This window comes from Adelges cooleyi, unplaced genomic scaffold, assembly GCF_023614345.1.
Source record: "Adelges cooleyi isolate 19-005CV unplaced genomic scaffold, UGA_ACOO_1.1 ACOO_flye_CR_arks_rails_tigmint_CR_PRNA_9, whole genome shotgun sequence".
NCBI classification, from domain to species: domain Eukaryota; kingdom Metazoa; phylum Arthropoda; class Insecta; order Hemiptera; family Adelgidae; genus Adelges; species Adelges cooleyi.
The window spans coordinates 4681922-4707605 of NW_026096579.1; the positions used below are offsets into that span (position 1 = coordinate 4681922).

General features: G+C 37.1%; 1 protein-coding gene across 1 annotated transcript in view; it reads right to left on the reverse strand.

The window, feature by feature from the left end:
* Positions 1-2326: 2326 nt before the first annotated feature.
* LOC126846500 (nuclear receptor subfamily 2 group F member 1-B) overlaps positions 2327-25684 on the reverse strand; it is a 41227-nt gene continuing 17869 nt past the window's right edge. The window contains exons 3-5 of the mRNA XM_050585933.1: positions 24830-25146; positions 23635-23893; positions 2327-2857 (exon numbers count right to left, since the gene is read on the reverse strand). Coding sequence (XP_050441890.1) covers positions 2583-2857; positions 23635-23893; positions 24830-25146 — 851 coding nt within the window. The 3' untranslated portion in view covers positions 2327-2582. The remainder of the gene's footprint in view (positions 2858-23634; positions 23894-24829; positions 25147-25684) is intronic.

Here is a 25684-nt window from a genome sequence, read left to right on the forward strand (position 1 = left end):
AACAATGCGTTAATTTTTTTATATTACTTGATATCAATGAAAACTTTGCACTTTTTATTGAATAGGTACACTTATGAATGTAATTCACTTTGTATTTATAATTATTTTTGTATTATACCGAATATCAAAACATCATAAAATACTGTTATATCTAATAATATTATTAAAGGAAAAAGGAAAGTATACATAAAAACGATAAAAAACAAACACTTTAAAGTTTTCATATGGCATTTTTTTTTACTATACACAATATAAATAGTAAAATATTTACAACAAGTTTATAGGTACGGGTGGAAACACTTAAAATAATATAAGATTTATATATATATAATATATTATAATCATATTTTAAGAACATGCGTTGTATCACTTGTACAGATACACATATAACATTATTTATATATTTAGATATAAATATTATAAGATATTAAACTGTTGGATACTATTGTGTAGGTCATAATGATAGCTTGATCAAGGTGCTTTAATAATGGTGGAATAAGTTCAACAATCAATATAAGTAAACCGTCGCAGATTTTGCGGATAACATTATGTTTAAAACAAAAATATACTATTTACAAATGTACACTTATTTATATAGACTATAGGACTTTATATAATATATTTTTTTTTATAATTTATGTGTTGTGGAGAACATGACTAAAATTTCCATTAGTATGTAGGTACTTTGGGGAGGTATAAACATTATTCATCAAAGTATCAAAAAAAAAGTACTTTAAATAATTAAAATCATATAATATATACAATTTTAGATTTAATTTTGTGTAAATTGTACTAGTTTTTTTTAACCAAATTGAAAATAAGATCAATATATATATTTTTAAATAATCGTTCCTAGTGACATAACTCATAAGGTAAACAAATTGGCTTACAGATATATCATATTCTATAGAATTTATATTATTACTATTATTATCAATTATTATTAATTATGTTACCAGAGGCGGATTCAGTCGATTAAGTTGAACATTGAACAAACATTTTTTTTTGAGCAAAAACCAAAATACATTTTTTTTTATGAGATTCAAAATCTTGCATTCGATTTTTTGCAGTATGTCTAGTTTTGTAATAATGTGTATTTATATATACATTTATAATATCTGTACAAAATATCAAATAACCTATATAGATTAGAAATCAACAAAAACCCCTATTAAGTCGTTTTTTTTGTAGAAAATTCATATTGCCTATTGATTTATTTCAGAATAAAATTTTGCCCGTACTCCCTGAATCCTCTACTGATGATAATATCATAACATAACCACCACAGTGTCATAAAAAAGTAAGTATAGGCTACAACTTATTGATAAAAACACAATTTATAGTATTATTATGGCCTACGGCCTACAAAGTAACAGTAAAGAAAACAGACAAAAAAAAACCAAAATATAATAAATATTATAAAGCTACAGATTAATACAATAAAAACTCATACAAACCTATGATTACGGTAACATTAAAAAAAAAAACGCACTAAAAAGTTTTACAAAAATATAATATATAAACTTTAAAATGATTATTGACTTAACCAGGTGCCAAGACCCTTTTCGACTAACTACATAATAATAATATATAAAGAGTAGTTTAATAATGTATGTACATAACTATTTCCGCATAACTTAAAACAAATACGAATGTAAAAAAAGAAAAAGAAAAGAAAACTTACTTCATAACTATTTGGAAACCGTAACAATTACACGTTGAATAACATTATATTGAACAATATAATAGGCTCAAGAAGTGAATAAAGAAAATGTAAAAAACAATAACAATACATTTTTTATGGAAACTTTGTAATGATTGTTTTTAAACATTTTAAATGTTGTTTTTTTTAAGTAGGTACCTACGTAGAATTTTTGGTTTCGAGACAGCCTATAAAAGAATGTAGTATATTATTATAATTATTTAACTACGGTTTAAAAAAAAATTATAGGACAAAACAATAATAATAATATTATTTTTTTTACTATTAAAATAATTTATTGTTTTTCTTGTTGGGAGACGTTCGAGCGATACGAGACCTTAACACAATGCACACAAACTACACACAAGTGCATTTATTATCGATCGTTTCTATATATTATATTGCAACTTTCCCAGTCCAATCGACTTGTCAACCGCTTAATAATTATCGTCTAATTTTTGGGATATTAAAAATCGTAAAATAATAATATAAATATAATAATAATAATAATAATAATAGTAATAATAGTAATATAATGGAAAGTGATATTATTTTTTGACGATGATAAAAAAAAAAAAATAAATAAAAAAGCCCATAGTACAAGTTATCTCATTCGCGACAACGTTATTTTTTTTCGTTCAACAGATTTTTTTTTTTTGGTTACTTTTATTTTTGAGCTCGACAAAGGTCCTCGCTGTTGTATCTTGCCTGCCGCTTTGTCCGGTTTCTTTTACACGAGGTGATGCCAATTTTTCGAATGTTTTTTTTTTTTTTTTAATTTTTTTGTTCTTAATTTTGTTCATAATTTTGTTTTTGTTCATTGTTTCTTTTGCGCTCATAACGAGGCAGGCGTCCCTGTCATCTGCCTCCAAACGGAGTGTCACATGGAGTTGATGTACGGCCAACTGAAACTGCTGCCACTCAACAGCATGTCCCGGATGAGAGTCTCGATGGGCGTCTTGCCCACCAGCCGGACGAAGAACAACTGCTCGATCACTTGTGAGCTGACTGTGCGCAAAGACGGCAACCTGAGCAACAACTTGCCGAACCTTATGGGTTGGTTGGGGTACTGTGTCCGGCAGTACTCTTCCAGGGCGCACTGAGATTTTTCCTGCAGCGATTCGATGTGAGCCACGTCCGACAACCCGCATGCGTCTGAAAGAACAAAAAAAAAAATGGTATGCATAAAAAACGTGTACACTATAACATATTATTACGAGTAGAACGTTCAAAGGATTGTGGTAGTATATTAAACTACTGGTTGTGGTATGAAAAAAAAAGTTCAAAAGTTCACCCGGAAAACCTAGCGCCGGATCGACCGACAGGCACTGAGAAAATACACAGTATGTCGTCAAACGGTCAACAGCTCATGGAAAACAATTCGATGTCATTAGACTATTAATGGATAATTATTACATATTTTACAGTGGTCGAGACTTGTATCGATTGATACTCTTACGCACTTTTCGCCCGTCTCTGTTCGTAGGTATATTTTTCAATATTACAAAAATGCAAAATTATGCAAACGACACCCACCCGATGTTTGTTTTCGAGATTTCTAACACACTCGACCCTTCGGCGGAGGTTTTTTTTTCAATCGAGGGTCGAACACCCTGTGCTCGTCGGGCCGCAAACAGAGGGACCGTCTCTTTAATTAGGCGCCTTGCTGCCGTTTGGCTCTGGGCGCACATAACATTAGCATATAGGACAGGACCGGAGTAACTCTTACTGAAACAGCGCACAGACCATCTGTATACACTGCAAGTGCCGGGTTTCAATCGATTTACATATTATACACATGCTTGATTAACCAAAACCGCCGGCCTTGCGAAGAACACATCTAATCGCAGCTGTAAGTCGTATATTACATTTTTTTTTTCTTATCTCAACACTCGACATAGTAGTAGATGACGAAGCCTAATTGATTATTTAACGGGGGGGAAAATAAAAAAAAAAGAAAAAAAAGAAGATAATTATTTCATTTTTCGGGTTAAGGCCGCAAAAACAGTTGTTTTCTTGTTTTTCTATTCTGCATAAATTTCGTCCCTGAATGTTATCGACGAGCACAAAATATTATGATGTATTTAAACGCTCGGTGTAAAAACAATTTATTTGATTCTTTTTTTTTTGTCTTGTCTTCAAACAATTTCCCTCTTCGAATAGTAGCTGCGTTTCTTTCACATCATAGGCTCCCATAACCGTGTCTTGGGAAGACACGGAGCGCGGGTACACGTATTAATGGGCCGACTGACCTCGAGCCGACAACATTGACCGATCCTACATGACGAACACAGTTGTATAAGATCATACATGCATATTATAATATTAATATATAAATATATATATATATATATATATATATATATATATATATATACACACACGTGCTGACGCAACGGCGCGTTTATTTAAATTGACAACGCGCGTGTATATGGGCTTTTTTTTTTACCGCTCGGTGCTGTTTTTTTTCCTCAGCTGTTGTTTAGATGTTTTAATTGTCACCGTGTTATTCGAGAGGCAATTGTACGGACGGCGGCCCATTAATTAAAGAAACACGACGATAGTGAAAAAAAATCCAACTCTCGCTTAGTGTGTATGTATATATATGTATACATTGTATACTTAATAATAAACCGGCGTGTCACCGGGCGTTTGTCTATTAAAAAAAAAAACTCCCTTTTTCGCCGCCTAATTACCTTTTCGGATGGTCCCCGCGCTCCTCCGCCTTGCATCGTTAAAGCAGAAATACTATATTATAATAATATATATCTACTAACGTCCGAGATTTTTCACGATTTTCTCCAGAGAAGAAAAATAATGTCCGTATGTAAGAATTAAATACGTCGCTAGAGTGAGTGTAGTTAAGCTGTAACCGATTGGGGTTTTATATTATATTCTAGCCAATAACAATGAATTGCGATTAGATGTTATTAAAAACTGATAATCGATAACAATTGTTCAATAACCTAGTACAACCTTGTAAAATATTAAAGAATTAACCTTAAAAGTCTATAATTTATAACTGAAGGTTAAAGGTAAAAGTTAGAAGTCACTTTTTTTTTTAGATTAATTAATAATATTATTATACTTAAATAGCTCAACGTCGCCCCAGTGGTGTTCGAAAATGATTTAGTTATTTTAAGTCATTTTAAATCTATCTAGAATATGACTGGAAATACCCTTGGTTAAGTTTTTTAGAAAATATTATATTATTATAGTTGCGCTTCGCAGAATGTTGACTTAAGGCTGTCCAACAGACCTCTAAAGCAAACTGGAATTGTTTGTAAGGATATAAGACGAGCGTCGCAAAAATACTAGGTTTGTAAGTAGCTTAAAATATGAATTAATGGCGTGCCTGTCATGTTAAACGTCGGTCGAATAGCGTTCTCGGAATTTTCGATGCGTTTTAAACAACTTTTTTACAGTATGTTTATAAATTTTCAGATTTACCCACTTAAACCTCTTGAATGTTTTTTTATTTTATTGATTCGTACATTTACATCACGCACTTGGGACATTCTCGAGTCCACTTGGTGTTACTGTACTTTTTGTTTTTATTATTGTATGTTGTGAACAAGTTGTTCGGACGACAGGTGCGAGACACGTGCCGATGATAAAAATGTGTCGGAAACCTATATTCATTTTGTTTTTTACCCCGTAGAGGTCATAATATACGTTGTGTAAAACGTTGATGTATATTTCGTACTTATAAGCACCCTCGGTGTACAAGTTTCTCGTGAGCCGAGAATCACTTGTTACACATCTGATCCCCGTCGCATCATAATACACATAACAACGCGGTTGAGGTGGTTTCTCTTTTTTTTGTTGTCGTTTCCCCTTTGGCTTTTTGCGATGACTCGTGCGGTCAACCGCACCGGCTACCGCCAACGCACTCCCCCCGGGTCGGACGAGATAACAAATGCTCAAGAACAGCAGCAGGCCACCCTTTGCACGGTCGTTACACTTGCGGCGTGTGGCAGTCAAATCCGCTTTTATATTAAACGGGCCAAACCCTCTAACCCCGTCGTCGAGGTTCACCCTCGGAGGTGGCAGTCGTTTTTTCGTGCGGTTGTCGTTTTTTTTGCCAAAGGGAAACTGTGTTATGGTATATAATATAAAAACCGTCATGACACTTTTTATTAGAATATTAATACAGCAAACAACGACGACGGCAGTACAATAATAATTGAAGACAGTCGGCATAGCCCCCCCCCCCCCAAGGGTTTCAAAGACGTCTGCAGATTTTCGGGCCTTTGTCAATTAGCCATACCGACATCCGCCGGGAAAGTGGAAAAAGTTAACGGTTTCATAAACTGATTACCGTCGTTATTGCGCTGATTTGTACGGAGCGCGGACCGCCGTACAAAAGACGGTTTCCGCGTTTACTGTACTTCGGTTAATGATAATAATAATGTCATAACAGAGGACACCGAATTATAAAATATTCAAACTTCTGGAGGTAAGAGTTCAAAACTCACGACCGGCTATATTATTATTACAGTAAATTGGACGGACGGAAGGTGACGGCTCCCGGTCGTACCGCGATGACATAAATTATTATAATATTATAATAATAACTTGCCGGTGGCCCGGAATTTACATAAAAAACATTAAACCACCCTCGGAGAAGTGTTTGCGAATTGAACTCGTCGATTTCCAGAGCTCGGGGTCTTCGCGACGACGTTGCCTGTACATTTATATATTATAATGATTATTATTATTGTTGTATCAGCAGTCTGTGGCAATTGGCACCGAGCCCCGTGCGTGTCCAATGACCGCGACACGACTAAGGCGTGTCTGCGGTCCTTGTCCTAAACCCTAAGGTTTAAGTTTCTCCGGCCAAAATCGTCGGATAAACGAAAACGGCATCCCTAGACGTTGTTTAGAGGCCTCGCTATTACATGTTCAAAGCTCCTGCTGGTAAACACATAGAATTGTCTGTTAAGACCCTAGACGTACCTACCACTAACGCGCAGAAGTCAACAACCTAATTTGGTTGGCGATTCTAATACTTAAACAAGATCGGATAAAACGTTGAAAGCCCAAAACTCTCCTCGAACAACGACGCCGAGAAACCAAAGAAAATGTACACTATTTTCATGCACGTTACTTGGACTAGTCCACAGATGAAACTTAATGGAATTAATAAATATATGTAATTGATACATTTAACGACAGCCATAACGATTCGCTATTCCATGTTGACTGTAGTATAAATAAGATTAGAGTAAACGCTGTTTGCAAATCGTTTACAAGTCGTTTAATGGAGAACGTTGGCGTAGAATTGTTGTTATAATGACCACAGTATATAATTAAAAAAAAAAAACCTTAGTTTTTCCACAAACGTTTCCCTTTTAACGTAAAAAATCAACGAATTCTATTATTTTAGATATTTTTTATAAATCTTTAACGTTTGTAAAAAAAAAAAAAAACTTCAGTAGGTGCTGGGAGCAACGCTTTAATTGACCCTAAGGGATTGTACAAATAAAAATTGTTTTATTTTATTGTAATATTATGGTCGTTTCACTTCTCCCAATTAATACTTTTTTGTTTAATTGAAAAAAAAACTGGCTCCCCTAACGGTTTTGTGTAGTTTGTACTTTTTTATTAGCATTCGTCGAGACATTTTAAGTAGCCGGTTAATTGATAAATACGGCTTATACATATTTTATTAGTATTTAAAATTAAGCGTGCTTTTTTTTTAACATACTCACAACGTACGATGAGCTCACACTCTTTTTTTTTTTTTTTAAGTACGGGGTACGTTTTTTTTATATTCATAATCGGTTCAACCCGCATTTTGTGCGCCTCCCATGTGCGGTTCGTGCAATCGCGTGTCAAAGGTCGATCTGCTGATTATACAGGGTGAATTATATTCATTGGGCTAGACAACATCTCCTAAGATACTAATTAAAACATAAACAATTCTTGAATTCGAGGAATGTAAAACGATTTGTCAATAAAATATAGTTATTATAATACCGAGATGTCTATGAACTAGTTAAGTTCAAAAAAAAAAAAAATACAATTGAATATTTAATGCGATATCGATTCATGGTTAGCATAATAATATGAGTCACCCTGTAAGCGTTACCTAAATGTAATAGGACAAACGCTCTTAAACGATTATTATTACCAACCGAGAAAGGGTTGCATAATAATAACAATAATAATATAATATGTGGGCTGTGTGACCGAGTCAATTGGCCGCGGTTAATTGAATTCAAATTTGGAGTTAAGTAGCCCGCCGGCAATTATTCCCCAGAGCGGTAAAAAAAACACTATAATACAGTAATGTACGCCGAATATCGTCCATAATTATGGTATTTTTTATTGACGGCCTAACGCGGTTTGTATATACGGGACGACAGCTTTTATAACGCTTAACGAAGCCACGCCTGTTTTTTATTATTATATTTTAAGGAGTTTGGCAATGAGAAAGAGTTTATCGCGGTCGAGTACCCCGACAGTGGGGGTACTTTTCAACTGTCTTCGGTGTATTATTCGACTTGAGCCTGATCAGTTTTAATAAGAGTTCACCTTTTTATAGGGTAGTCGATTTGCATGTGGCTTTTGGTATTTTCGGTTAAAAAACAATCTAGATCCCTAACCTACGATAGGTAATCATTTTGATTGATATCGTTTTGGTCCCGAATTCTGCGAAAACGGTTTATTATTGTTTTTTTTTACGACCCCGCAACGACCCGTGTAATTTGAGAAATTTCAATTTCGGCCAACTGTCGGCTAATCGTCACAACCCCACCGCGCGCGCCTCCAGACATGCCCCCAAAACAATCTGGTCTGCTATAAAACACACTTTGACCCTTCGCAAGAAGGTTTTGTCACGGCCGTCTCTCCTCGGATTACAACGAAAACCTTTTCGGTCACGTTCTGGGCCCGTTTATATAATAATAATAATAATCATAAATATATTAAAACAAAAATGTTAACGGTCCACCGGTTAGCGTTTCTGTGGAAGTTAACGCCGTACCTACTGCTCTCTCTCTCCACAACGTTGTCGGTCTAAACAATCCCAAAACGATAATATTATTATTGTTATTGAAATCTCGGTAAAAAGTATTGCGTTTGCCAATATTCACACAATAGAGAATAGCGAAAAAAAAAATATGTCAACATTTCGAATGAAATAAAAACACAGTTTATTTCTCATCACAAATGTATGAAGTTAATAATTATTGAGTATAGGAATGGGATCGGATCAGAAAACAATTCCAAATCAGCCCCTTTCGTCTGTAATTTCTATAGATGAACGCCTGAATACATAAAGATGGTATTCAGTACCAACTTCACCATAAGGCGAGAACATACGTTTAACGTGTCAAAACCCAATAATTGTGTAACTCTAATTGTAAAATCACTCAGTAAATAAAGAAAAAATGTCGAGGTAGGGTAGCTCTGTTCCTACCCCGAAAATACATGCTTGTAGACTTAAAATACTATGTGACAACGTTCGTTGTACAGTAAATGAGTATAGCTGTTTTGTTGAAAATCAAAGTCGGTCGTACTACTTGCGGTTAACCCGACGACGCGACGCAATGTCGCACATCAGCGGCCAACCGCAATTATTACTGTTTCTCGGCTATTATTGTTTCTTCCGCCATAGTATTCTAACAGCAGTGGACGACTAAAATTGTTATTACACATGTATTAAAATATTTTATTATGATTATAGCCGGCGGACCCGGTGGTTTTTAGGACCCAACGACCGGTGTATAAGATACCTAATTATGTGTTGTATTTTTTTTCGCACCGGACAACAAGTCTCACCGGAGGCGTCCGTGCGAAACCGTCGTCACAATCCGGCAGTTAAGGCCGATGAAAGTCTAGGGTTTTGTTTCTTTTGGTTCTTTAAAAAAAATATTTATCGATCGCATCCGTTAACAGCGTTATTTTCGGTCGTTTAACTGGCCGGCTTACGCCTTTTGAACAAAGCACATTTAGTGCTATTCTAATATCCGCGGTGACCGTTTTCACGAGTTTAACTTAAAAATGCAGTATAGCTTAACAGTACAAACATTATTACTGTAGGCCGAAACTATTGATTGTGTACAATCGAGAAGCGCCGAAAGATTTAAAAACAAATATATTTTATCCGGGAAATTTAATTACAAATGTATAATTGCTTTTTGAGAAAACATATAGTAAAATCACTTTACAGTATATACAATTCAGTACAAAAGTGATAATAATATGTTTTGTGGGTGGTCAACGCGGCACTATATACCGCGTTGGAACGTTAATTTTATTTTTATATATTATTAGTTATATATATATATATATATATATATATATATATAGCCAGCCGGGAGAGCTGTTGGCCAATTTCGGATTATGAATTTACGAGTGCTGGTCGTAAAAGTCATATGTAACCGTGTTCAGGTACTCTATACATGTGTTATTATATATATATATTATTATGTTGTTGTTATTTTTTAATAGTGAGCCAGCTCGGTGTGTTCCGAGGTCCACGTGCACGATGCGAATAACCCTTTTGCGCGAACAGAGCCAATTTATTGTTATAATATATTAAAACCGACCGCGAAACCGGCAATAAAACAAAATATCCGTTTGAGATGTTTGAAGTGAAGACGTCGTGCCGACCAAATCGATTATTATGCGAGCGCTAAAATTTTTTTTTTTTTTTTAAAAACCCCAAAACAAATAATTCACCACCGCCGAAGCCAATGTGAAACGATAAAACTCAACGATGGAAGTCTCATAATATAGGTAACCTTGTAAACTACTTGTGTTAAACACCCGTTGCTGATTCCATACCCAACTCATAGAATAATAATAAAAAAGATGAACTAATATAATAATATACTAGATTGTATACGATAGTGAAGTAAACAGAATGACTAAAACCAGTATGTCCACACAAAAGGTAAAAAAAAGTCTTCATCGTTGAGCAGTTGGTACTCTATGTCTCTATATGATAATTTAGGTTTTCACCCCTTATCTTAAAATATTTTATTTTCCAAGATACTGTTATCATTAATATCTTATTACCACGATGTGTATTGAACGGTATTTTTGTTTTGTTTTAACTAGGCAGACTGACTTTAGCTCTTCTGTTGGCGTCACATTAAAACTACTATAGCCACCCCTTCCCTCACCCAACTCGGCCACTCGTCACACACATTCTATGATATTATAATGGTTTGCGGCTTATTCGTCGCTGATAACGTTCGCTACCTTAATAATATGGCATTTTGTCGACAACATATAGAACACTTGACCGTATACAGAAACTCACGCGTAGGTAATTGCCGTATATCATGTTTAAGTGTTATACTCCATTAATTGATCATTAACTTCCAGCACGACGGTCGTATTAGGCGGCCCAACTTGGCACCGAGGACGTATTTGGCGCACCAAGACCTTGCGAAATCGTTTGTTCGACAATAAGATGCTCCACCCTGCTAATTATGACAATATCGCACGCACGTTCAACGTGATAATAACATAGCCATGATTTGTTTTTAACACCTGGGAATACCCAACGAGAAAAACACAAGGAAGCCACAGCGTACGACACAACAGTTTACACGCCAAGTATAGAAAAAACCTAACCTACCAGTTTGGATGCTGACGTTTATTTTTTTTTAAGGGGATGAGAGGCTTGAAAGAGTTTTAAAGGATATGAACATTCTAAGTCCTAAGACATTCCTCAAACCACGTTTGTGGTGACGGAGAATAGATCTACAAGGATTTATTGTTGAGAAAATGAGATGAAAATAATATATTATTTACTTCAATGTTTTACATTAATCGTGAAAAAATAGTGAATTATAATAATCCATTCATTTTATTTTTACTTGTATAAGTAAACGATTTAAAAAAAATATTTTTTACATTAGGTACAAAATAAATGAACATTTGTCCGCTTTAAATGTATTTGTTTTGACTTGAAATCGCAGAATTTACAAATGAACGTTTTACGAACTCAAGGAAAACATCAATCACAAAACACAAAGTCGAGTAGTTCATTAATGTTAATAAAAATTATATATAGATTATGATGCTTATGGTTGGTAAATTTATATATTAAACTCGACTGGACTTGTACGATACGATTTTTATTCGTACACTTGCTGAATCACAATTTTCGGCAAATACATTAAAAAATAAATTGGTCATCTCACAAAAAATGACTATATTTCTTCTAAGAAGTAGTCGTGCTTTCTAAACGAGGGTTTGTCGTACCGGCAGAGTAGCCGAGTTCGCACATCTAACATAACTCTTTGTCTGCACTACTTGCACTACTACAAATTTAATCCATTGTGTAGTACTCGCCTCTAATATAGAGATTACAATAGTCTTAGACAACAAAATATATACTACTAACAATTGGCGTGGATAACGTTTGAATGTACTTGTAAGTATTTTTGCAGTATCCAATTCGGTACCAAGTGCGGTATACCATCACGAATTCGTCGAGTGCAACTTTACACTGCATCGTTTTGCTGCCAATAAACGTCTGCCCGCTTTTCTTCCGTCGCGTTCCTTATTACTGAATGTTCCTTATTATCTCAGACTCTCTCTATGCGCTTGCCGTTTATTATATTTTACACACCGGCGTCGACAATCGTTTGTTGTGCGCGCACCAGCCGGCATTTCTACAATACTTCATTTATATTTTAATAATATATAAACACACACACAATATAATCAAACATGCGATTTAAACGCGCGGGAACAGAGCAGATGATGAGCGCCTATAGAAAGCAACAGTAGATGGGTGTGTTTTGTAGGTAACGTTATATTATACGGACTCGAGTGTGGAATATTAGACGTGTTGGTCGTTCACAGTACAATAATATCGACACGCGTTTACATAACCGTCGTACCGTTTACCTTATACAAGACGTTTGGATTTTGTTTTGTGTGCGCCAATGAGTATCTTTACCCCCGGCGGCCCAAACCACCCGTGCGCGCACAATGAGTGGTGTGCAAACACATATTATAACACATTATACTACGGTTACACGTTGGGTTCGGGGGTGGGTACTCGTGTAACTGTGCTGCTACTGTTGTCTATTAAGGAAGCAACCGAGCGTGATGTACATTGTGCAGTAGTTGCGGGTGATTTATATCCGAGTCCAAACACAAAACGACGGTGTTTGTCCCCGGGACTGGTCCTGTGCAAAACTCATTAAGGGGAAAGGATGGGGGGGGGGAGGACCTCTGAATAGCACTTCTCCCGTGGCAGCGGAACCGAACCATAAATGACAAAACAAATGTAGTTATGTTTACAGAGAGCCGGCGAGTGTAACACCTTTACTACGCGATAATTGATTTACCAGCAGTGTCACATCTAACCTATATTATAACATAATATTATGTATAAGGGGGTTTAATTATTGCTTGGACTCGCACAGATAAGTATCGGTGCTTGTATCTGTATTTATAAGTACATAATGCAAGATATCGTAGGCTGTATTTTTCGAACAACAACAATACAAACAACAGCGGCCGTTTCCCAACGTTATTTTACCATAATCGTGCGGTCAATTAGCATATTATTGTACTGTATACGACTACGGGACACGCGATGCACGCGCCCGAGGCAGATAGAGTTTTCCTTTAATTAATTACACACTATTTGTGCAACGACGGTGTCGTTATAGGTACATACCGGTGGATGTATCCGGCCGGCGGGCGGCGACACTTGAGAATTACAAAAAAATAAAAATAAAAAATAATTTATCATCGAAATACACACATGCACTCGGATAAAAATTATTAGGCAGGTATTGGAATGGACGGAAGGAATAAAAAAAAAAAACAACAAACAAACATGATATATTATTGCGGCGAACGGCTTTCTTCTTGAAATGAAAAAAACAAACCGCCTAGTCATATTATTATCGTCGAGATTCCGTCGCTTTCCAACGCGCGTTTGGTCCGAAAACGATAATACAGATATTATTAAAATGTATACACGACGAGCGAACGTAAGAGTGCTTTTTATTCGGATGCGCTTACAGCCGCCAGGAAGTCGTAGGTTATTCGTCGATCCCCCTCCCCCCTCCCTCTCCATTAACACCCCCATCGGGTGACGTCAACCCGACACACGGAGGCATCATAAACGTGTGGTTATACAACGACGACGACGACATGTAGCGAAAAAAAATAAAATAAGCGAGTAATTTCATCGGAATGTGTTTAATTTTCAAACGCGTCGATTTTGTAATAGTACAAGCGTGTAAGTTGCGCCGTCCGGGCAACTGGTTCCGCAACAGAATCGTGACGACCGATCGGCCGAGAGATAGCCGTCGCAGATTATGGTTTTCACTATATTGTATCTGCCACATCGGCTGCTAACAGCGCCCAAACGATTAAGTACCTACAATAATAAAGCATGTATAGGTACGTCGATAAAAAAAAAAAATAATAATAATATAGCACAAGCTGTGCCATAATACACCGGATTGTAAACCATGTTTTTATTCTAGAACGACAGAAACGTTTGAACCGTTTGAATAGTAAAGAAGTAGCTAGAACGTCTGTATTATTAACTGAGACTAGTAATGGAATAATTAATGCTGAATGTGAGCGTCCGGAAAACAACACACCACAGTGGTTAGATGTATGTGGTCGATGTATATGGTTACCTGATTATGCTAATATAATCCACAATAATAGCTGTTAAATGAAAACTCCAAATAGTTTACAGTGGATGTAGCTATAGCTAATGTTGAGCGTAATAATTTGCTTTTATAAGATATACATTTTAAGGTGGCTGAGTATTCAATTTTAATTTTTACTGAATACTAATTACCACATGTTTTATGCATTTGGTAGGTAATATTAATAAATGACGATTGGGTACCTTCAGCTAATATTATCATATTGTGTATGAATACGATCACAGTTTGGTACAATGTACCATACACATCCAACCATTTAAACCGGCTAACCACGGTTAGATATATACCAATAATAAAATATGCCAACAAAATCTAAGAACCATTGTTAATTGAAAACAGACAAACGGTAGATGGAATAAGCGGTAAGATCGTTGTGATTATAATTTATGAATATTGGCTATCAGGTAATTAGTGTTGTCTTCGAGCATCACAGATCCGTCCATTTCTTTATTGTTTACCGTCTTTGCCGGTGTATAACGACGTCGTCGTTATCTTTGGTGGGTATCTCGGTACACCGCAGTAATTGTGTTATACCGGAATACCGTCAGCCAGCAGCCCATTATTTCCATCTGCGAGAGCAAAAGCTTTTCTATAGTGCGATTATGCTGCGAGTTTCGGCCGATCCACACGTGGCTCGTTCGTGCTTTTGGACGTGAATGTTATTTTTACCGTTATAATATATTAGTTATGTGTATTATATTGTGCCACGACGTGGACCGGCTTTTATGTTATGACCGCGTTAAGTGTTTGACCGGAACAGGAAACGCGGTCGCGGCAAAAGGGACCCCGGAGAGATGACCGTATCCTCTTGCGCTCACACTCTCGAGGGTAGGCGGTGGTAAAGTTGTCGAGGGAGTTGTTATCGGTCGGGCGAAGGGTCGGACCCGTGTATCTTTGCCGCCGTCGACGGGGTATAACCTTATCTCTTCGCCGACGCCCCTCTTTTATTATTCTGCCGAAGAGAATTCCCCGGTTTTATTCAAATCCTGTAGAAAATAACACAGCGGCGTAGGGCGATGTGGCAGATTTCACCGTGTAGACAATCGCTGTCTACAAAAAAAAAAAACCCCAAAAAGTAGTTGTTAATCGTGATAACGCGAATTCTCTCGGGTCGTTTGTTAGGCTGGTTTTTTTTGGTACTCCAACACTCGTAGGAAACAGATTGAAAACCCAAACGCGTCTTGGTCGATGAAGCATTTATACAGAGTTTTGGTGTTCGTGAGAAATCCACAACCACCTCGACACACGTTTGTCGGTGCGCAATCCGTCACTGAACGAATCATCATCATCTTCGTTCTCCCCAGTCAGTCCATAATAATAATATATCACAGTATATACTATAACTCGTGTAAGTATTGTACAATAAAACAGTGTCGGTACACACATTGGGCTGGTCGTGTATTTTATATTATATGATACGATAGAAGTGTTTTTTTTTTTTTTAATATACCTACATATATCGTGTCCGACTCTCAGTGTGACTTTCATTTCGACTATATTATAATAATATATATATATATATGTATTAAAATAATAATAATAATAAGAACGCCGACGGCTTAGTAGTTCGACTGAGTTCTTACCGGCTTCTAATCGTGAGCGATTAATCTCGATCCCCCGCGTTTTACCTTAACGACTACATTATCATTACACCTTTATTATTATCATTATTATTACAATACACACATATTATGTACATAATATAACGCAGAAATAAAAAATAAAACAGACACGCGCTCGTGTTATGTTTGGTGCCGGTAGCTCGCGGTGTGTTTACTTAACGTTGTGAAATTATTCATTAGGTACTTTAAATTATATACTATTAATAATAACAATGCAAATTATATCATTACCGAGATTTGTTATTAATTATTTGAAATTATAACGAATGAAGTAGTTTTTGGTCTATTTTTTTTCTAATTACCCCAGTAAAAAAAAACTACTCAGAGAAACTTAAATCTAAAAATATGGGAAATTCGTTTACTACAAATTTTTTTAAAATTTAGATTAAAGCTCAGTTATTTCCGCTGGTCAGCGATATTCTTTTAACTAGTCAAAATAATGTTTTCTTAGGTCAATTCCATTCAAATTCCGTAACAATAATTATTGTTTTAAAGATGATCAAGAAATTGAGGAAGTCCAACACCAAAAAAGTTCAAAATGATAAAAGAACTAGGTGTTTTCGTTTTAGAGGTTTTAAACGATATCTAATAATTAAAATTAGTAGATATCTATATTTTGTGTCCAAAGTATAACTACTGCATATTTTTAAATTTGGTAAAGAAATTACACAAAATAATTTATAAGAAAGTATTAATACCCAAAAAGTTTTTTGACCAAAAAGAAAATGTTAATTTTATTACCTGAAATGTACACTTTTACAACAATTTAAGGTAAATGTTTATTTAAGGATTGTGTCTTCGCTGTCGCGAGAACTTATTTTCTTGAACTTGTCGACAAAAACCGGACGATAATTGCAACGATTGCTCGCGATTCCAGGAATCGCACGGGAGTTGTCGCCATATTATTATGCTGCATTTGTCAACACTTCCGGCAACACAATTGCTTAAGTGCGGATCGCTTTCTACCGTGCCGCGCCGGTTGTTCCTGTTGTTCGGTTTTTGACCATAAACTATTATCGCTCGTTCTCCGGACACACGCGTGTGTAAACATACACACCGAGCACCGATTTAGTCATCATCACGGATTGTGTCCTGGGTTTAAACCGCAGCAGAGGCAGTATCAGAAGCAAACGGCATCGGCCACTAGCCACGGTCTCGTACCTGTAGGTGCCCGGTGCTCACCCGGGGAAACCGACCGTGTCGGATTCGGCGTGTCCGAAGAGTGCGAGAGACCCTCCTAATAGCCGATTCGCTTTGGCCGGCAGCTCGCCGTGACACGTCCAGACGAGCCGTGAGAACCCAATTTGTTTTTCCGACCTTCTTCGTCGTCATAAGATTACACACACACACACACACGGAGTATATATGTCCTGATATTCGTTTCGACACACACACACACACATATACACGTGACCTTTTTATACACAATATACATGCCCGGAGCTGTAGCCTCCTATTATTATATACATATATACATATACACACAAAAAAGTAACATCACTGTTATATTGTTGTTGCTATAATAAATTTATTTGTGTTTGTGTGTGTGTGTGTGTGTATTGTGTATTGGCCGTCGGTGCATCGGCACGTCGTCCTATAACGTCGTCGTGGGCGTGTGAAACCACGTATGAGTTTTCCGCCGCGTGAAATCGCGCGTTTTTCCATTTATATCGATACAACATGATATTACTACTATTATACCGGACGGCCCCGTTAACGACAAAAAAAGAAGAAAATAGCTACACACAATGACGAGCGGAGCTATCGAAAAGAAAAACCACAACCCTTCCTGTCCGTGAAAGTAATCTGTTGTTGTTGTATCGCGCTCACGCTGTTTTCCGAAACACTGAGCGGCGTTGGAATTTTACAAAAAAAGTATCTAAACACTACTTAGAACGTTATAGTAAAACCATCGTGTTATCAATGTCGAATTCGGCGCATAAGAAAAATAATGATAGTGAAAAGATAAGCCGTGATTGATAAGGAGAAACAGAGGTGAGAAACTTAAGCATGGCAGAAAAATATACGGGTTATTGCGCAACAAAATTTCGGCGTAGGGTAATATCGAATTTGACTATTACTATAATACATTTTATTGTACACTACTTATATATTAGATTTTGATTGGCAGCTATCTTTACGGTGACATATTATTTATTGCTATCGTCGAATATTTGACCAGGAAGTGGTGTATGTGCAATAACCTTATATATTTCAATCATGGTAATAAGATGAAAAATATAAAGAAAGTATGTTAATAAGTTTTATGACAATGATAAGGACGGTGATTGACATAACAAGGCTAGTGCTTATTAGAGTAGTAGCGTTACTGTATAGCAATTAGCAACTATACATCGAATAAAGTAAATATTTTATTTATCAGCTTTTCGAAAAATCATTTAATTCGAACATAAACAATATTATAAAACAAATTCTATATTTTTATTTATTGAAACTCGTTCTCTTTCTTGTCTTTTGTTCAAGGTCGTTGTCAAACGCGCGGCCGTGCGAAAGTTCTAGTTAATTTTCTAAATACCGAATTGTGTTGTGATGTTAGATTTTTTGCGTTTTCTCATAACCGGACACAACATGAGGGCTCGCATGGGGTTTGTTGACCATATTATAACAAAATAGGAGTTTAAATATTTGAATTGTGTTATGTTGAGCTTTGGTTGTCCAGTGTTTGACCAATGACAAGTTTATTCAGTGTTAGACCATGTTTTAATTAGTGTGTTGGCGATGTAAGCAGTGACAATTTAAAGCTGAAACAACATTGTGTTCCGTGTACGGTAGCTGATGTTATTATGATGTGCGTTTCTCGATAGGGTATTTCAATTGACCTCGATAAGCCGTGGGTCATCATCGGTTTTATCAACTGGACCGCATAGCAAGTCGACGCCTCCGCCACACACGTCGGGTCGAGAGCTTAACGGTTAGGTGTCGATGCCTCCATAGCACTTACATTGTACAATATAACGGCTACTGCAGTTTGTGTGTATGCGCTGTATGGGATAATAAGTATTTAATTGCAGGTGCTACTGACAATTGTATTTTGGAAAACCGAATAGATTCGCTATGTTATTTTTGAGCTACCAGATTATAGTGATAAAGTCTCAATTTTGGTAAAATGAAAATTTTTAAAACCAAAACAGTTTTATTAAATAGACTGCTTAATAGCTATCGCCTATCATGCATAAGAAACGTGCATTGCTCTTATTATTTTCACTTTATTTGAACGATTTGATAGAAATCACCTGTACCTTTTTTGTATCTCAATTATCATTATGTTGTCTTTAAGGTTTTTTTTAAGAATTGTATAAAATAAATGTTTTTCCAGTTGCAACGAGTTTTACCGTTTCGGCCGTCTTATTTATTCATATTAATTAAGAAAAATTTCTTCCGACTCGTTACAGTTACGCTCTGAGCTCTTTTTCATTATTAAAAACATATAAAACGTACAAAAAAAACATTCATCTGGGTCACTCGTTAAGCTCATGGTCCCGAGTAATTTACACTGTCATCGACCTCCGTCGTCCGTTTCAATTCTAGAAATTAGTAAATTACAATCTTTCACGTTTTACGATCACTTTAATTTTTTAATAAACAAATTTAGAGATAGGTAAATATAAAAAAAAATGTTTTGGCTAATCGAACGAACCCTAGAATTATTTGCATTTATTTGATCTAATTATCTTAGGTAATATTGAAAGATTGTTGGAATTATCGAAAAAGATATTTATTTTTATCTCGACAAATATTCAAATAATATAAACATTTTTTTTTTTGGACGAATTAAAATAACAAACAAAATTAAATAAATATTCAAATAAAAAAAAATGATTTAAATTACAGTTTAAATAATAAAATCGTACGCACTTTTATTTAAATAATTTATTATTTGAAACAGTAAATAATAACGTATTGTAAATTGATTTTAAATAACACATTATTTTCAAACAATTACTTTTTACTTTCTTTTAGCGTTGCGAAATAATTTGTTTACTATGTGGGCTAGGTCGATTATATAGTCTGTTGGCGCCTAGCTACGAGGATTGTGTGTAAAAAACATACCGAACCCTATGGAAAATATGTTGTTAAGCCGAGATTACATTATAGGTATACCGTAGGACGCTACTCGACTTGGGAGTTCACGCGACCGCGGAAGTGCGGGGCACTCACCATGACCGTAATGATGTTCAGTGGTAGGTTTCTCTGTATAATGCACACAGGAAAACGCCTCGGGATGCTATTATGGGTTACTACTACTATGTTACAGCGATTTTTTTGCTTTCCTCCCGGACAACAGTGTTGTTGTTTTTTAATATATAATAAACAATATTATTAGCTTCGATGCGAAACCGAGAAGGTATTGGTGTGTTTTTTTTTTTTTGGTTAATTATATATTATATTGTTATTAACTCGGGATGGTATTCTCAAACATAATATACATCATAATTATTCGTTGTATGCTTAATATAAATCATAGCACTATACCATTATTATATTTTATTATCGTACGTACAGCATCAACCATAATAATATGTGTGTGTGTTATTATTATGTGGTACACGCGACGCATGATATGTGCAGGAGCCGGCAAACGCCTACGCTTTCAATGACCCCCTCGGCCGCCATGCCGGTGTTGGTGGGCCACTGGGTCACCAGGATTTATCGTCGCTGTTGCTAACTACACGCCGTTTAACCCGAAGCATCGAAAACTAGAAATCGCCGGTTTGCCGCACACGGTCCGACAACACAATAATATATCATTTACATAATAATATAATGTATATATATATATAAGTGAGTAGTGTTCGTGTGTGAGACCCGTGTTCACTGTTCACACCGATACCTATACTGCCGCCGACGCATTCCTGTGTCTTCGGGGCAAGTCTACATGTTCGGGATAATCGCACGGTCCGGATAGATACAAACTACTATAACAGTTACGCATAGATAATAAAATATGTTAACATAGTCAATAACACCTATTGATAATATTATATTATATTTTTTCGCGGTCGGTCACAAGAAAAGCGTCCAGTCCATCACGGAGGACCGTTGTCTCGTTTCACACAGCTCGGTGGTGTACGGTATAAGTTTTGATGTAGGTACTTTGTCAACACTTGGGCTATCGGTCATTTCTTTATAGAACACTGCAGTTGCCAAAATAGGTGTTGGACTCGTATTCTTGGCTGACGCACGTACAAAATATAATTTAATTAGTTCCGCATAATATTAAGTGCAACTTGTATCTCGTAACAGTACATCGAGTAACTCATCCAAATCCCTGTCATTGTGCTTTGTTTACCTATATCTCGTTATCTGATTAATTGTGTGGAATCATCACGCCGGCGTGGCGCTTGATCAATAATCTGGTTGCGGACTAGATAACATAGTCTATCATTAGCTGTTGTGTTTACACAGAATGCAAATAATAAGACAAAACCGTTACATCGCGCGGCCCACGTATCTCTCATTAGACGGGTCTCCAACAAAAGACGGCGACACACGAGCTCACGTGTGGGGAGACCGTGTACGAGATCTTAATGACCGTATGCCGTACAAACGAAGAATGGTATTGTCTGAGGCCATGCCCTCTGTATAACAGCAGCAGCAGCAGCTCTACCGCAGTTATTTATTAGTCCATACAACTGGTTTATAACGTACCTATATCCACCCGACCGACGGCTAGGTATATACGAATAATGATAATTGAAAAATCTCTCTCAATCAGGCGATAAGAGATACCGGTATCGATTGTGTCTGATGCGAATAGCGAGCTCGGGTGTCGTTTGAAACCGATCTCTGATTACTATTGTAATAATAATATTTGTGATTCGAATGTCACGCTTGTTTTAACCGCGGTGGAAAGAAAGAGACTTGAGAGTGTCCGATCGAAGGGAAACTCCAAGAGAACTATGCGATTTTGTCGCCTACGGTGGTCTGTTGATCGATTATAACGCGTCCTCGAAGCGCCTTATGATATTTATGCGTATTACTATATGTATTATATATATTTCTGCGGTTCGTCCCTTATACGGTGGGTCGACGGTTTCGCGTGCATCCGTGGGAAACGCCGAGGAGATGTAGAACGGCTGATTAAGATCTGCATGTCTTTGGATCCGGGATGCGCTGGCCGCGTGAGATGTAAAAGTAGGACGGCACAGCAAAACGGTTTGTGTGTGCGCGACCGACAAATGTGCGGGTGTACAAATCGTCCGATTCCTATGTGTAGGTATTTCCTGGTTGCCGGTACAAGATATTATTATATCTGTACGGTGTAATATGGTCGTGACCGGACCAATTCGACTCTATGTCGCGCGGGATTTACTATACAAACGTCTGGTCGCAAAGGAGGAGGCGTGGTCCGGTTGAGTGTGTTTTCTCCTCGATCGTAGTAACTAAATATCATTATTATCGCCGTCGTGAAGTTTTGATACGGTATACTTATGAATGAGAGCTGCTAATATGTATGTTTGCATCCGCGGTGGTCGAGGACCAGCGTGCTACCGACGGAGATGGGCAAACATTACAGAGTGTCGATAAGTCTCAATGTACATTTTGCAATTTATAATAACATAAATCGAGAAGTAAACTCCTAGGTGTATTATTATTTATGGATGTATCAACATTTTGTAGCTATGCCCGCCACCGTCCGGTTGCCGATTATACGAATGATCCGACCACAGGATTTCGCATTATGCAAAAGACTTAATACAGCTTTTGCCGCCGTCGGGATGGCTGTTTTTTGAAATTCTGCTGCTTCTTGCTCATCGCTCGAGTATAGGTATATATGCACGGAAAGCGAGATCATCTCGATACCGTATTAGGACGTGATCAACGCCGGCGAAGGCGGTGGCGTACGGGCAGACTCTGCGGGACGGGCTCACGATCGTTGCGGTAAGGCACGCGGAGAAAACCCGTTCCCGTCGGGATGATGAGTCCATCGCCGCCGGAGTGAAAGCTAGGACAAGCCGGCCACGATTTGCGAGGCCCAAGGGCTATGCCGACTCAGAGTTTTTAATAATAATAGTGTTAGTTTTTTTTCTCGGACTCTTCTTCTTGTCCTCCGACGACTTTCTATGCGTAAAGCAATGTTTGTTACAAGCCGAGAATCGAAGAGGCGGGATTTTTCGTGCGACTATGTCGTGAATACTACTACCGTACTTTTGGTTTTATTTTCCTGTCTCCTTAAAAATACAAGTAATTCATACTCCGGGTACTATGAGTTGTTGATAAAAGCCGATAAAGACTTTATGCTTTGATAAGGTACATTATATATAACGCTACTGTACCCTATGCTAATAATACCCTTAACGCTAATAAACAAACGTCGATAACACAATCGTATTGTTATCTATACCGCCAGCTCAACTAAAGGACAACATAGTGTGTTTAATCTTAACGGTTAAAGTTCCATGAACATTTTCACTTTCGTTCCATCCTATTCTTATTAGATATTCACTTTAGCTTTCAGTTTCTTTAAGCCGTCTCTTGGGAGCAATATCTTTGTCAGGGATCTTATTAATTATGACATCATGGAGCTAGATACTACATACAGTGTGAGCATTCCCCTACCGATACAATTTCACAGGGACTGAACGAAAGCACTATTGATATCATATGGACTTACCGGTGGTGAACAAGACGATTGCTTTCAGACAACTGTATTCGGCTGCATCCACGTGCAGGGCTTTGAGCTTTTCCACTTGCTCTTGGAAAATGCGTATGTGGTCCATGAAGGCGACCACTCGATCAGCGGCCATGGGAGAGGCGTGCAGTCCGGCGGCTGCCAGCAGAGGAGCCACGTGCAACGGCATCGAACACTGCGACGCGTTCAACACGAACAACTCGCTCCAAACGAGCCTCAGCAGAGCCACTTGGTCGGTTACCTGTGTATGGTCCAGAAAAAAAAACAAAGTATGAGCATTTATGAGATAATATACAGCGAAGGTACGACCAAAAATATGATGATGATAATAATAATAGTAATAATAATAATAATAATAGAAATAGCAAATCTGTAGTCTGTACAGACGTTTGAGACAATAACTAAAGGTGTCGTGTTGCGATAATAGAATTGCGTCGTTAGGTCGCGTTTATGCCGCGCTTTTGTATGCCAACGGATCGTAATCAAAGATAATTTAGGGTCATTCAACGACGGCCCCGAATCGACCGCCACGCACTCGGTTGTTCCCAAGGTGAAGAATCAGGTGCATTTTTTTTCGCAGCTATATCTAATACGTTTTTAATTGACAGCCGAAATCCGACTACGGGCAGCACCGTAGTCGGGGGAGAGGTTAATAATTATTATTATTATTATCACCATAATCGTGCATAGTACTTACATATATCATAGAGCATAGAGTAAGATAATATAGATGTGTATTGTCATAATATATTATACAACGGAGTTATCAAAATGGACGAACGACAGTGTGACCACTTAAAAATATTAGTTTATTCCAATATTTTTTAAATGTCTGTTAACAAGGGTCAGTGGAAGGATAATGTGTTTATTAAAAAGTCCCAATTGATTTATAGCACATAATTTAGTACAGCAACGAACGTTCTATACTAGAAAATTTCAATGTCTTCTTTCTGGTCACACTGCATCCCGACTTTTTGCTAACCGTAAAATATTATACTTATTAGCTTTGTTCGTTTTGAAAATAAAAGTGTACACTAATTAGTGTAGTGTACACTATTTCAAAACGAACGCTTTGGTGTACACTTGTTGTGAAAAAGTGTACACTTTTTGTCAAAACGAACAAACGAAAATGATGAGACATTTTGTTATAGAGATAACAACGGAAAAGTCGTCTCACCTGGAGGTCGGGGAAGAACGGTATGTTTCTGGCCCATTCGACCGCACTGAACAACAGTCGGGCCGCCAGTTCGCATATGTTGTCGATGCCCATGATGTTGTTGGGTTGCATGCACTGACCGTACCTGGATGTCGGGTATGGTTCGGCCCGCAACAGTAGCGATATATACGAAGACAGGTACGAGTGGCCGTTCAAGCCTACTGCACCCACCGCAGCGGCCGCGGCCGCAGCCGCGTCACCGTTGGTCAGGCACAGTTGACCGGGTAAACCCGTCAGACTGGGCGGCTGGCTGGCCGGAACTCGACCTCTCTGTACGGCTGAAAATATAAAAAAAAAAAAAAACAATTATTATTATGTTTTTTTAAAGTTCTGTTAAGTTCATATTATTATTGTTAAAAAATAAAACACACGCGTGAAACAATTACAAAAGGTAATCGTCAAAAAATGCATACTACCGCAGTGCATGCGGTAAACGGACTGAGTCTTCCCCACCTGTATTTACCGATAGGACTTATCTAATAACTTATTAAAATAGGGTGTCTAACATAACCCGTGGAATAGGTACGATAAATCGAAATACCTCAATTCTTCTTTCTAACGGTTTTTATTTTTCTAGTGACATGATCAACTATGGCCGACATTTTTTTTCAAAATCGTTACACGTATACGCCTGAAGCGTTTACGTAAACATAGTTAAAATCGTATCGAATCAAAAGCCATATAATAATAATTGTTATCGTGTGACATGAACGCACTTGCTACCCTCTTCGATTAGCAGCTGTTGCTGTTGGGTCCGGTTTTGGGTGGACTATATATTATATTATATGGATCCCATGCGAAATACCGGTATAGCCG